The 15,869-nt window shown below is 39.3% G+C and overlaps 1 protein-coding gene across 1 annotated transcript in view; it reads right to left on the bottom strand.

The window, feature by feature from the left end:
- The window catches only part of CBLB (Cbl proto-oncogene B), a 209,836-nt gene that overhangs the window by 62,970 nt on the left and 130,997 nt on the right, over window positions 1–15,869 (bottom strand). The window contains exon 7 of the mRNA XM_033942334.1: window positions 10,467–10,554. Within this exon, the coding sequence (XP_033798225.1) occupies window positions 10,467–10,554 (88 nt within the window). The remainder of the gene's footprint in view (window positions 1–10,466; window positions 10,555–15,869) is intronic.

Below are 15,869 nucleotides of genomic sequence, written 5' to 3'. Positions count from 1 at the left end.
GAAAGAAGTTATCCTGCCGTTGTATCGGGCGATGTTGCGCCCGCATCTGGAGAACTGCGTCCAATATTGGTCGTCGTACCTAAAGAAGGATATGGCGATACTCGAGAGGGTTCAGAAGAGAGCGACACGCTTGATAAAGGGTATGGAAACAGTTTCATACGCTGAAAGACTGGAGAAACTGGGGTTCTTTTCCCTGGAAAAGCAGAGACTTAGAGGGGATATGATAGAGACTTACAAGATCATGAAGGGCATAGAGAAAGTGGAGGGACAGATTCTTCAAACTTTCTAAGACTACAAGAACGAGAGGGCATTCGGAAAAATTAAAAGGGGACAGATTCAAAACCAATGCTAGGAAGTTCTTCTTCAACCAGAGGGTGGTGGACACCTGGAATGCGCTTCCAGAGGGCGTGATAGGACACAGTATGGTTTTGGGGTTCAAGAAGGGATTTGGATGATTTCCTGAAGGAAAAGGGGATAGAAGGGTTTAGATAGAGGCTTATTATACAGGTCCTGGACCTGGTGGGCCGCTGCGTGAGCGGACTGCTGGGCACGATGGACCTCTGGTCTGACCCAGCAGAGGCATTACTTATGTTCTTATGGTAAAAAAATACTGGGTTGGGCACGATTTTGTTCTGCCGGGCTATGCTCAGCACAAATAGCATGTAAATTATATACATGCTACTTATGCTGAGCAGCCCATTACAAGGGTGAGGAATTATGCCTGAGCAGAATAGCAAATCAGCAGGCCTGGTACAGTTCCCAATCACCTGAGCAGTTTTGTGTTGTTGTTTTTTTAAATTTGCAACTTGCCCAGGATCAAACCCACACAATCAGTTTGCTGAGACAGGAGCTGTAACCACTAAGCCACTTCCCCATACTGTGCAGGATTGTACTGAGCACCGATAACCAGCAGCATAAAAGATGTTCAAGAATGAAAGGTTTTTTGTTTCCTGTTTACCAGAGCTGAAGCACAGCTCTACACAGTGTGGAGGACTGGCTTGGTGGTTAGAGCTTCTGCCTCAGCAGCCTGAGGTTGTGGGTTTCATCCCGAGTACATTTTAGAAAGACAGAAAGAAAGGAAGACTTTTAAGCATTGGGGCCTCGGTGACAAAGGTCTTCAGTTGCTAGACAGATGTCAGCAAGTCAGGGTTTCTTAAATGGGAATAAATTTAGGGACACAAAAAAGAACAGTGGACTGAGGAAGGACAGTGCTTTTATACTCTTTTGTGGTGTTTTGTTTAACCTGTTTTTTTTTCCTATTGAGCATGTCAAGAATTAGCATGGCAGAAGTTGACACCAGAAGTATTGGTGACAGAAACTTTCCATAGTGTTTAGAACCATAAAATGTGCTTGAGGCCAGTTGGTGACTCTAGATACGATCTTAGAAAGATGGTCACGTTTGACTAAGTAAAAAGCTAATGAAAAGTTGCAAGTGTGGAAGAGAATGGTTTACTGATATTCTAAATGGCGCAAATGTTTTTTTTAAGGAGGCACAGATTTGGATATCAGGGGGTTCATTTCTGAGAACAATTGGCCTGCAGACAAAGTAGAACAAGCTTAAGAATCCCTGCCAGTGAAGAGTGGAGCAAAGAAAGACCGGAGTCAACAGAAGAAGCATCAGAAATAGAAGGGATGGCAGAGATCTGTTGTTGGAGCTCACCTGGGTCAATGTTGGAGAGAAAATGGAGAGAAGGGGGAATAGGACAGGGAGAAAGAATGGAAGGAATCAGATGGAAAAGGGGGGGGGGGGGCTAGATGGAAGGGAAAAAGATTAAAAAGTGGTCAGTCCAGGGAAATGGTACAGAAGGACTGACACTTGTAGAGGAATGAGAGATGAGGTTAAGGGTGTTACTTTTAGAGTGCTGAGGAACTGATATGTGTTGTGTAAAGCCCAAATACTACTTCTTATCAAAGCTGTCTGAGATCTCTGATAGGGCAAACTGAAGTCACCCACAGTTCACCAGAGATAGATCCACCAAGGTTGTGGATATGTTTTGGACAGGGTATTGATGGGATTGCTTTTAGATAGTTTATTTAAAAATTGTATTGTTTAATTTTAATACTGAAAACACTGGAGAAGCAAATTGGTAGGAGTAAGGTATAGAATGAGAGGAAATGGAATGTAATGAAAATGCACGTGTATTGTTTACTTCTCTACCTAACTCCGAGCATTTTTTTTTTTTTTCAATCGAGCTAAAAGTATGCAAGCTGCATATCCTTAGCTGCTCTGAAAGGACACATTTTCTATCGGTGCAATTTGTTTAGCTAATAACTGGTCACTTGGTTAAATGCTTTAAAAAATTATTTTCATGTCATTGAAACCAGTGTTGGTCAAAGCACATAAATAAAAGTACAGTGCAGAACAAACACATTAAAAAATTTATTTGTGAAAGAAAAAGTTATTGCTTAATACTTTTTGAGTAAAATATAAAAGTATCATAATTAAAATGAATGCAACTATCAATGTCATTATCCCAACTTTTGTGCTCTACAGCAGTGTTCTTCAACCTTTTTACACCTATGGACCGGCGGAAATAAAAAAATTATTTTGTGGTCCGACACCGTTCCACGAACCGGCGGTTGAAGAACATTGGGCTAAGTCATGGGCCAGACCCCGCCCATCTCCGCCCCAGACCCCGCCCCATAATAGTACTAATTGTAACACACACACAATTAAACTACACAAAGCACACTGTACGTATGCTTCTCAACATTCATTGCTACCAGAACACAGATAACCCCTATGCAAATGCAGGACCAAAAACCAAAAGTACTAATATATACAAACAAAACCCTAAGAAGCAAGACTCTGCATGCAGTACAACCCCAGAGAAAAGGAAACAAATGCATTTCTTCCTGAACAGTGCAAAATACAGACAGCAGATGCAAATTCTCAAAATTGACACAATTCAACCACTGAATTCAAAAATAAAATCATTCCCCCTACCTTTGTTGTCTCCCTCCCTCCATGCTGTGCCTTACCTTCTGGCCTGCTCCCGCCTGGCCGTTTTATGCCGCCCCCGGTGTTATCTTCGGGCCGGCTCCCTCTTTCACACTGATGCAGTGCATAAAGCCGCGGGCAGCAGCTCCTCGCACGTCCTGCACCTCATCTGGAAGCCTTCCCTCTGACGTTGCGACATCAGAGAGAAGGCTTCCAGTTCAGGCGCAGGACGCGTGTAGGAGCCTCTATCCACGGTTTTGTGCACTGCAGCAGTGAGGAAGAGGGAACCGGCCAGATAACACCGCATTGATCGCACCACAGATCGGCGGGTGAAGAACACCAGCTCGGGCCCGATGCACATGCCGGCCCTGCGGACTGGTAGAAAATTTCTGCAGACCGACACCGGTCCGCAGACTGGCAGTTGAAGAACACTGTTCTACAGTATAATTCCCTTTTTCTTTTAGTAAAATTAAATTTTGAAAATGACTGTCACTCATGCAAGCGTGCCTGTGAGTTATTATTAAACCAGCACAGCTAAAAACAACAACTACACTGGCAGAAAGTAGACTGCTCAGTCTAATTACAAAGTTTCTTTAGATCAGGCCAGTATGCAATGTTGTCCTTAGGGTCTGCAGATACTGTTTCAAGGGAATCTCTATCTGAAACAACTGACTTCAATATGGCGAAGAATATCAACATTGCTATTATCATCTACATTAGAAGCAGTGCTGATGAATTAATCACTTGCATCTTTATCTTCATCATCATACTGGCCAAGTAAAGAGAAGGCTTTCACAAAGTTGGAATTTTTCATCTGATAGCAAACTTTGTTTGAATATATTTTGAGAACTGATGCAAGATCATCAAATGCGTGGTAACCCTTCAGTCTTGGGGTAAGACAAATGTTTTAAAGAGGAAGTCTGCTTATCAATCCAGTGGACAGTTACACCCAAAAGTAAAATTTTTCACTGGATGACCAAAAGTCTATTGTAGAAAAGACATTTCTGTTCACCAAGAACTGCAACCAGCTTCAGCTTTATTCCCACTTCAAAGTGGCCCAACTCATCTCTGTTCTCTTTGAATAGAGACCAGTAACCAGTTCAACAAACACAGGCAACTCCACTGTTCTCACAGGCTATATTCACTGAACAGCAAAATTTTAAGACAACATGATCCACTATTTGTGTAATGAGGTTTGCTATAGCTAAACCTTGTTCCAGGTTTTGTTTGATTTGGCTTATTGAGGAATCGTCATTTACATCTTGCTTCCACTTTTACTTTTAACTGCAAGCATAAGATATAACTAGGTAAAAGTAGCGAAAATTGTTAAAATTATTACTTCAGTAAATGTAACAAATGTTATCCTGTACTTATTTGCAAATAAAAGTAACAAAACTTTTACGTAAGTATAGTAACTAGTTACATTTACTCAGTTACTGTACACCACTGATTGAAACAGTGTATGAGCATCATGGCTTAGATAATTAACACGGATTACTAATATTGTTCAGAATATTAACATTATGGCAACAACCACTTCCTGAAATACAATAGCTGCAAATATTTATTACTTGGTGAGAAAAATACCTGATAACATGTTGGAGTTTTTTCAATACACTGTCAATTTTTTGGTAAACTTATTTTCACTTTAGTAGAAGACGACAGATATACGAAATGCAAACATTTCTATTTTGCCCTATGTCAACACTCTCCCAATTCCCCAGTCTTAGGAGAAGGGAAAGAGTGGTCACACATATAACATGTAGGACATACAATCAGAAAGCTCATAGTGTGAGAGTGAGCACAAAATGAAAGGGGAATGAGCAAGGGGAAGCCTTCAGCTCAAAAAAACAGCACATAAAGGAACCGTTTAAATGTCTAATATTGACAAAAGATAAAAGTTCAAAAAAAAATTTCACAATTTGCATCAGGCGAGGTAAGATGAAGAGAAGAAAACATTCAGCAGTAATATAGTATGAGAAAAGAACTACATGGCAAATTATTTAGACATAGAAAGATAATTATTTATAATTGCTAAGTAGAACTTTATTCCAATTAATACCTCCATTCAACTGTTTCAGATACACAGCCTGTTTCTCTTTTTATTAAGATGAGACATTTTGGATTCAGGTTTGGTGAGAAGAGAAGAGCATTCAGCAGTAAGAAAGTAAGTATGAGAAAAACTCCCCCTAGCAAGTTATTTAGATGTAAAGATTATTTATGATAATTATACAGTACTTTTATTATAATTAAAACCTCCATACACCGAACTGATTCAGACATGCATGCAAGCTATGTCTCAGGTGGATAGCCAGTCAACATATTTCTAGCACCTAATATTTATTACAGTAGAAATAGAGGGTAATAATTTTATATTAATAATAAATTAGTTACAATATATTTTTAAAACTTAAATCTTGTTCCATAGTCCCAAGGGCCTCATTTACCTAGCATTTTTCTGATAAACGCAAGATGGAAAAACAGCTTCAGTAAATAAGCATGAAGTAATACTTCCATTAAAATTTATTCTTATTGTCCAGTACTACTTATATAAAACTCCTTCATTCACTCAACTTCAACTGAAATATAAAAGAAAGAACTAGAATTTGGTAATTAAAAAGGGGATATTTGGACTTACCTGCTATTTATAAAAAAAAAAAAATTTATATACCGCATATAACTATGCAGTTTCCATATCACATACATAAAATCTTGTTTCCCTGCGATTACCACATATAACACAGAAATATCCTTGTGTCCTGTCGAACAGGTCCAGATGAGTAGATTATGTCCCCTTGCCAGCAGATGGAACCAAAAAAAAACAGCTAATTGAAGGTAATGGTTCTGTTTTGGGTTTCCTATTCACCGTTACATCAAAACTAATACAATCTATCATTTTATAGTCACTAACCCAAAACCAAGGGTACAACTGAGTGGGCTACAGCATATTCACTATTAAGTGTCTGAATTTGTCAGATCAAGAACCCTTGAATGCCATGACTTTCATGTGTGGGCTCTGGACTGGTATGGCAAAACTAAAGGGAAAAAAGTCCTAATTCCCCCTTCCTTATCACCAATACCAGTCCAGACCAGTGGGATGTACCCAAGCTCCACTGAGACCAGGCAATACGAAGTCAATAGCTCTCAGGATCCCTAAACCAAGTGTTGAAACTTTAAAGTCTAGACCTCCATATTCATGCTGAAGCACTCTACCATTATCATCTAAAAAACATTCTAACTCTACCCATTTGAAATATATTTTATTGACAGTGGTTGGAATACACATAAGAACATAAGAATTGCCACTGCTGGGTCAGACCAGTGGTCCATCGGTCATGTGGCGGCCCTATGGTCAAAGACCAGTGCCCTAACTGAGACTAGCCCTATCAGCGTATGTTCTTGTTCAGCAGGAACTTGTCTAACTTTGTCTTGAATCCCTGGAGGGTGTTTTCCCCTATGACAGCCTCCGGAAGAGCGTTCCAGTTTTCCATCACTCTCTGGGTGAAGAAAAACTTCCTTACGTTTGTAGGGAATCTATCCCCTTTCAACTTTAGGGAGTGCCCTCTCGTTCTCCCTACCTTGGAGAGAGTGAACAACCTGTCCTTATCTACTAAGTCTATCCCCTTCAGTACCTTGAATGTTTCGATCATGTCCCTTCTCAATCTCCTCTGTTCAAGGGAGAAAAGGCCCAGTTTCTCTAATCTTTCGCTGTACGGTAGCTCCTCCAATCCCTTAACCATCTTAGTCGCTCTTCTCTGGACCCTCTCAAGTAGTACCCTGTCCTTCTTCATTTACGGCGACCAGTGCTGTACACAGTACTCCAGGTGAGGGCGCATCATGGCCCGGTACAGTGGCATGATAACCTTCTCCGATCTGTTCGTGATCTCCTTCTTTATCATTCCTAGCATTCTGTTCGTTCTTTTTGCCACCGCCGCACATTGTGCAGACGGCTTCATCAACTTGGTTATATCACATTAATACAGAACTTATAGAGGCAGAAAGTGTACCCAAAATGTGTACACAACTCCCCCAGGTGGTAACCAAACCATTACAAAGCAACATTAACATTGTAAGATAATGTGAACCATACTTCACTGCATATGCAATAGAGTACAATTAAAGTGGACTTGAAGCCCTGCCATCCTCCCACTTTTTAAAATTTTTCACCTACCCACAAATTCATACACTCACATCCCCTCCCTGCAAGCACTTTATAGGACTCATCCCATGTCTATACATCTCCCTCTCTGCTTGTCCCCTGTTTCACACCAAACACTACTCTCCCTCCCCAGATCCCTAGTTCTGAAGCTAAGATGCCCCAAACTCAGTAACTATGAGTAGCAGACATTTTCAATATTCTTTCCCACAATGTTCTCTTATCAAATTGTGCGGAGTTACGATACGTCTGTTTCAAATTGGGTCAACTCTCTCATTCGTGCCATCCACTGTAGTTTGGGTGGTGAATCTTCTAAAATTCAATATAGTACTGTAATATCATTTTTTAATCAATAGTAATACATTATTAATAAATCTATGTTGTGGGGCCGATATACCTTGCACCTGTAGCGATGTCTGAGAACCCAATAAAAGCGCCCTATAGTCCCATTCCACCGTAAGGTGTATATTTTGTTCCACCTAATGGACTCAAATCGTCAGATTTTAATGGCTAAAGGCTCTATAGCCAAGAGGAACAGTAATGGGGAGAGAAGGCATCCTTGACTAGTGCCCCTCTGTAGTCCAAAACAGTCAGTCAGGCTCCCATTAACCTGCAAGCGGGCCTGAGGGTTTGCATACAAGGCTTTCACCCATCTCAGGAAAAGTCTGTCAAAGTCCAAAGAAAAGAGACTACAAAAAAATAAAGATTGCTTTAACAGAGACTCAAATCTTTAGAAGCTCCTGAATGTTATGCTTCCCTTCAAATTGTAAGTTTTACGAGGTAAGGGAAAACCCCTCTCCAACCATCCCCCAGTAACCCAACACTATTTTCTTCATCAGGAAAAGAACAAAACCTTGTTCTTGGTCTCCTTAAGGCTAGAATTAGGTGTCTCAGTCTGAGGGTATCCCATCTCTACCTATCAGATTATGCTTGGGATCAGGGGAGAAATATAAACATCCAATAATATAGGACTTCCCTACAGATTACTGTCTCTCATGGCCCATCCACATTCTAACTGAAGTTCAAGCCTTTGAAAATAAGGGTCATCAGCTTCTCTCTCTAAAAAAAAACTTCCTCACATACAAAGTTTGTTTTCCCCTTCCGAAGAGGAAATATCCCATTGTCAACTGAACCAGCTATCTTCTCTTCTTATTCCAGTCTGCAGAATGGTGTAACATCTGAAATATTATCAAGATCAGTCCGTAGTTCCTTCCAAAAAGGAACACAGATAAGGACTAGGAAGGCCTCAAAGCATTTGAAGATGCTAACAAAGCTGCACTGATTTATTTTTTTCTTAATTATTCATAGGCAGGAACAATATTTCAGGTACCATAAGCCTTAACTGGCCTTACTTCACTCTGGGAAGCTTCACTTTTGTAAAGTAGCAGCAAGCCAGTTCTACAGGTTACTCTCTTAGATGGGAAGAAGGGAGAAAAGAGAGGAGGTCGAACATGCATGTGAGGTTGCCTGGAGAACTGAAGTTATGCAGACCTTATCAAAATTCACCATTATTCTGTTGAAAAAAAAATAAGTGTATTTTTGGTGTAAAATGGCAATAGAAAAGCTACCAATCCTATCAATACTGTTATCTCTTGGAGAAGATGAAACTGTACAAGATTAAGATTGCCATTTTTGCTACAGGGGCATCACCATGCTCACCACAGTGGCAACACTTCAATCTACAGAATCACCCCAGCTTCACTTTTTGCTCAGTGCTAAACCACCAGATTGCCTGCTTGCTTGACCAAACCAGAGCAACTGTTAACAGCCAACATCCTGAACTTATCCTCAGTGTGTCATTTCCCTAATTCCATTTTCCAACCATACTGGAAGCAAGTGGAGGGAGAGTCGATTGTACTCGCCTAGTTGGTACCTGCTTGCTCGCTCCTAGGCCAGGCCAAAAGCACCGGCTGACATAATAAACTGCTATGACTTACCTGTGGATTGTCACTTCCCTTCTTTTCAGACATACTGGAAACAAGTGGAGGGAAAGAGAAGGAAAATGTGATCACTTCAGACCCCCTGACTTGAGTTCAAATCAGAAACAGCATAATAGGAGACGAGGAGGCACTCTGGAAAAAAGGCTACATTAAAGGCCCCCTGCTAACCATCATCTTCCAAAAACTTTAAATGGGCCAGCATTCAGGGAACTTATCTCTGGCTCCCTCCAAAGAACAGTAGTTACTGCAGCCACAAACTCCCAAAAGATTTGGATGGGGGAAGGTCCTGGCACCACTGGGTTTAGCAACCCTAAGATATGTAGACCAGCTTCAATTAATCCTAACTCTCTAGTTCAGTGGTTCTTAACCCTGTCCTGGGGGACTTTCAGCCAGTTGGGTTTTCAGGATATTCCTAATGAATATGCATGAGATAGATCTGCATATAATGGAGGAGACAGGCATGCAAATATGTCTCATGCATATTCATTCATTTAAGCCCTAAACGTTGGGATTTACAGCCTAATTAAATAGCTTCCAAATTTATTCACTACACATTATATAAGCTGTGTGTGACATGTGTGTGGGGTTGTTGATTGTGATGGATGTTTGGTAGTTTGTGAGGTTCACGAGAGGAAAATATTTATGATATTTTGATTCTATGAATATTATAAGTATACAACAGAGTTATGAACTTTGGGGGTTTGATTAAAGATATTGATTCAAGTTGATACATTTTCAATAAATAGCTTATATATTGTGTAGTGAATTAATATTCATTAGGGATATCCTGAAAACTCAAGTCCCCCAGGACATGGTTGAGAAACACTGCTCTAGTTGGCTCCAAAGGGGGAAGGAAAATTGACATCAAAGAACTGCTACTTGCATCATACACCGGACACAATTTGTGGTCTACTGGGAAAATAGCCCTACAGTCTTAGGAATTGGTTATTTATAGTTGCCCTAATCAACACATCTTCATCATCTGCTACAGCCAGAAAAATACAGAGGAGCTGAAAACAGCACCATTCCCTTGAAGGGGGAACAAATAGTCTTCTTCTGGTTCCACCTACTGACAGGGGATCATAACCCAGTCATCTGAACTAGTGTTGCATGGACAATACAGAAAGGCTATTACACAATATATACTTAATTGACCAGCATTCATCTCATCACTTAAATGTCAAAGTCCATACACATTAATATCAAGGGTTTTCAACCCAGCCAATCAGGTTTTCAGGATACCTACTATGAATATGCATGAAATAAGCCTACGTAAAAAGAGGTAGTGCATGCAAATTTATCTCATGTATATGCATTGTGGATACCTGAAAACCTGAATAGCTGGGTATGTCCCAATATACTTTATTTTATTTTTTTCTTCTGAATACTAATCAAAGTTATTAGAGAATACTTTCAAAGGCATACATACCTGTGTAACTTTTATATGATCATGTGGCAAGGGTTCACATAATCCTGTCAAATCAGGATTATAGCTTCTTCCATCTGGGTACAGATAGCTGGACGAGAGACAAAAAAAAGAGAATACTTATTTTTTTTTACATAATTCAACAGTGACACCTAATAGTTAAGCCTCAGGCAGCATGAATATAAAGCACCTTTTTTTAAAAAATGCAATTACATTTTGATGCTAAATGTAGTGTATCTTGCTGTGCTGCATCAACTAACAAACACAGAGAAACATTAAAAAATGAAAACAGATAAAGACCATATGGCCCACCCAGTGTGCCCATCCATGCCATCTACTGTATGTATCTACTGTATGTATGTACTGTATGTATGTGTGTCAAGCTTTCTTGAATTCAGATACAGTCTTTGTCTCTACCACAACCACCAGGAGGCCATCCCACAAATTTGCCATCCTTTCCATAAAGAATTTCTTTTAAGTTATAGGCTCTGTATATGACCATTACTTATCCAATAATATTAGACTGTCTGCACCTAATGAAGATTGCAAAAATTCTTCTTTCTCTGTTTGTTTGAAATGTTAAGATGATTTGCATTTGGCAAACATTTAATAAGCATGATAGCAGCCACATATACTGCACCCAAAGCTAAAGCATACATCAACAATAATTTATCTGAACCCATTTTACTTTACAGGGGTACACAACAGGTCTGTCCACTCTCCCCACTGTTATTTGATATTGCATTAGAACCACTATCAATATCTATACAAAATAATAATAAAATTGAAGGAATGCCTTACAGTGTAAATCGGTATAAATTTACAGCCTATGCAGATGATATATTACTCTATATAATGTAATGTAATGTAATGTAATTTATTTCTTATATACCGCTACATCCGTTAGGTTCTAAGCGGTTTACAGAAAATATACATTAAGATTAGAAATAAGAAAGGTACTTGAAAAATTCCCTTACTGTCCCGAAGGCTCACAATCTAACTAAAGTACCTGGAGGGTAATAGAGAAGTGAAAAGTAGAGTTAGAGGAAAAATAAAAATAAAATAAACATATAACTAACCCAAATACATTCTTACCCTTTTTGCTAGAACTTATGGACCACTTTAGCATATTTTCAGGTTATAAAACAAATTGGACAAAGTCCAAAATACCTTTACATTTTCTTAGCCAAAAAGGCATTTTAAAGGATTTACCTTTCAAGTGGGTAGACGGTGGTCTCAAATAAATAAACAAACAAACATACGTGACACACTGACATATAGTGAGAAAAGAATACTAAATGGGCCCCCTAATTCCTTAGCTTATGCAGAAGAATTGCCATTGTGAAAATGTCTATTGCTCCTATAATATTTTATAATCTGGAGTATGATTCCTAAATATTTCTCTAAATTCATTTAAAAAGTTAGACAAATGCATCTATGCATTTATATAGCAAAATAGACCACCCAGGATAACACTCTAAGCTTAAACTAAGCAAACTACAAGGAGGAGTTAATTTAGAACACTTTTTTAATTATCATGTATTAGGATATGATGTAGTATACTGGGGGGAAAAAGCAATTGAACCATCTTGGATAAGACTAGAATGAGAAATATTAGATCTGAGGTTGTGGGTTCAAACTCATGCTGCTCTTTGTGACCTGGGAAAGTCACTTAATCCCCCATTACTCCAGGTACATTAGATAGATTGTGAGTTCACTGGTGAATTCTAGAAGGAAGGACTCAAAAATATATAAAGCTTGCATCTCTTGCTATCTCATGGTGAATTCAGGAAGGAATGGGGAAGTAAGAAAGCCTGAGAAGAAGACAACATACAGAGGGTGTATAAAGTATAGCAAGTTATTAGATAAGGTAAAGCACCTGAAAAAAATGCATAATGTATGAGGGGCGTTCAATAATTTATTTACTTCAGTAAGAAAGAAAAGAGTTAAAAAAAAAAAAAAAGATTATTTTTTTTTAAATTCTTTATTCATTTTAAAATCTTATAACAAGTGTACAGGAATATGCCATTAATAACTATAATATAACACTTGAAATTATTTCTCATATAATCCTAAAAACATAAAAATTATAACCTTTCCCACCCACCCTTCCTCAATTAGTGCAATCAAACATATCTTAAATATATTATAATCACATTATTTAGTAAAATTTCTATAACAACCCCCCACCCCCCCAATGTGTGTATACATATATATATGTGTGTGTATATGTGTGTGTGTATATATATATATATATATTATATATATATATATATATATATATATATATATATATATATCTAAGGAAAATGATGTTTACTCATTACAATATCTTTCCAACAGCCCCCAGATCTTTATAAAATTATTATAATTCCCTTTCTGCAATCAATCTTTATGGATAAACTCCAAGATTCAAGTTGGTGGATCTAAAATCTTATGGAAGAACTGGATTATTGCAGGTATTCAAACTCTGAATGATGTTATTTCAGATGGTAAACTGCTTGAATTTTCACAGCTGCAGCATAGATTCGGTCTTAATAAATCACAAAGTTTTAAATGGTTGCAATTGAAGCAGGCTATTCAGGTGGGGTTCCCTGAATGGGAAAAGCTGAATAATCAATATAGTTTGGAGTTCTTATGCTTCCAAGTAGACTTCCTGGGACATCAAGCCACGTTGTGGTATAAATTACTATCTGGATATATGAATAAAAAAACAAAAAATGGTCTAAGAGACATTTGGAGCATTGAGATTAAGCAGCAAATTTCTGCATCTCAATGGCCACGAATTTGTGTTGGAGATTGAGATGTACAGTGTCTGCATCTAAGAGGCAAACTTGGTTCTTTTTGTTGCATAGAGCATTTTGGACCCCTGTTCATTTACAAAAGTTAGATTGCTCTAAGTCTAATAGATGCTGGCACTGTAATCTGGAAGCGGGGACACTGGATCATTTAAAAAAAAATAAAAATTTCAATATAGTTCCCCAAAAGCGCCATACACTTCATCCACTTTTCCTGCAATGACTTTAACCCCTTTGAAAATTATTCTTCTGTTTAATCTTCAAACCAGGACATCAAGCTTCCTTAACGTCTTCATCACTTGAAAACTCAGAACAGGAAATGATCCAAGGGAGTCAGGTCACATATTTCAAACAGACCATGACAGGGGCCCAAGGACATGACAGGGAAATGCTACAATAATCTGATGCAACTTCTTGGGAAGATTATAGCAAGAAGTAATGGGACATGGTGATGTATTTATTTATTTATTTATATATTTTAGTTATTTATATACAATCTATTAAATTTATTTATTTAGATTTTTATCCCATCCTCCCAGTAGCTCAGAACGGCCTACAAGCAAATATTCACAGTGGAGTACATTTGGACAATACAAAGACTATACAGCAGTTTAAATACAAGGACTATACAGCAATTTAAGCAGAAGTTTAGAATGGGGTAGAGAAGGTGGGGGGGGGGGGTTAGGCGTAGACTGTGGTTGAATTTTAGTTGAAGAGGAGGATCTTTACTGCTTTCTGGAAGGTCATCAATGAGTTCTGTAGTCTGATTTGTGGGGGAAGTTGGTTCCAGAGTTGGAGGATGAAGTGGCTGTAGGAGCGTTTGCGGGCCATTTCTGACAGGAGGGACCTTCCTGGAGGGGATGTCTATGCGTTTCTTCATTTCCGAGCGGAGGGGGTGGGTGGGGATTTACAGGGTTAGCTTGGATTTTATGTCGGTAGGGATGGTGGCATAAATTCTTTTATGCGCTATTACCAAGTCCTTGAATGAGCAGTGTTGGTTAATTGGAAGCCAGTGTTCAGCGCGGAGGGCTGGGGAGATGGGATCGTGGTAGTTGAGGCTGTGTAGGAGGCGGACTGCTGCATTTTGTACCCACTGGAGGCACTTGAGGTCTTTTTTGGCTACTCCATTAAATAGGGAGTTGCAGTAATCCATCCTGGAGAGGACATAGGCTTAGAGGAGTTGGGCTAGGTCAGGTGTGGAGATGTTGGCGGAGGTAGTAGAAGGAGGTAGAGACTACTTGAGATATGCGGGTGGACAGGGACAGGTGGCCGTCTAATGTTACTCCTAGGCTGCGTACTTGATCTGCTTCAGTTAGTAAGATGGAGTCCCATGATAGTGCTGGGCATGTGTATTTGGTACTTTTTTTCCTGATCCATAAAAGTTCAGTCTTGGAGGCGTTCAGCTGTAGCTTGTTGTTTGTCATCCAGGTTTTCATGTCAGAGAGGTAGTGTTCGAGGTTGGCGATTTGGGATGATCAGTTTTTGCCTAGTGGGAGGAGCAGCTGGATGTTATCGGCATAGGAGTGGATTTTAACGTTGTACTTCTGGGCTATATCAGTGATAGGTCTGATGTAGAGGTTAAATAGAAGGAGGGATAGAAGGGCGCCTTGGGGAGCGCCATATTTGATAGGCTTGGGGTTAGATTTGTGCGTCCTTAGTAGGACTGTTTGGGTTCTTTGGTGAAGGAAGGAGGTGAACCTCTGGAGGGCAGAGTCCTTGATTCCAAGGTCATAGAGTTTAGATAAGAGGAGGTGGTGGTCGACTGTGTCAAAGGCAGCGCTGAGGTCAAATAGGACTAGTAGGGCGTCACTGCCTTTATCGAGTATCGACCAGATGTCATCAATGATATCCAGAAGTACTGACTCTGTGCTGTGGCCTGTTCGGAAGCCGGATTGAGCAGGGGACAGGGCAGCTTGTTCTTCAATGAAAGGGTGTAATCGGCGGAGTGATTTACATTCAGGTACTCAGTCATTTTTCCCTATCTGTCCCGGTGGGCTCACAATCTATTTAATGTACCTGGGGCAATGGAGGATTGAGTGACTTGCCCAGGGTCACAAGGACCTGATAGAAAGGCAGATAAGAGAGCAGGCAACCTATGCTTCTGCCAAAGATGATCAGCATGATGCAGGTAGCAAAGAAATTTTACTCAGCATAAACAAACCCACTCAGGAATTAAATAATACTCTCAATACTAATAATCTCTGAAAAAATCCAGATTAAAAGGCAACCTATCCAAACTATAATGCTTTTTTAAACTTTTATATCTTTTCATAATTAAATAAATGTACCCTCAGTGAGATAGTCAAAGCTTACAGTATGCTGGAAAAAATCCAAGAGTTCCAGGCTTAAAAGTATTCAGCGGGTTCTTATTGCAAACCCTGCTACACACCATCATAGGTGTACACTATAAGTGGTTTTTTTAGTTATAAGTGCAAAACTCAAAGTGACAGTAGCAGTGTTTTTAAACTCTTATTTTATATTTATTTGTTGCCAATTTATCCAAATTAATTGCCCAAACACTCAAAACTGGCGCAAGTTAGAGTACTTATCTCAGGCGTGACTCCTCTTGTTTTTCCCTAAATTTCATGCATCAGTTACCGGGCTCAAC

The sequence above is a fragment of the Geotrypetes seraphini genome, chromosome 4 (genome assembly GCF_902459505.1).
Source record: "Geotrypetes seraphini chromosome 4, aGeoSer1.1, whole genome shotgun sequence".
Lineage (NCBI taxonomy): Eukaryota > Metazoa > Chordata > Amphibia > Gymnophiona > Dermophiidae > Geotrypetes > Geotrypetes seraphini.
This window is presented reverse-complemented; position numbering and strand designations above follow the sequence as displayed.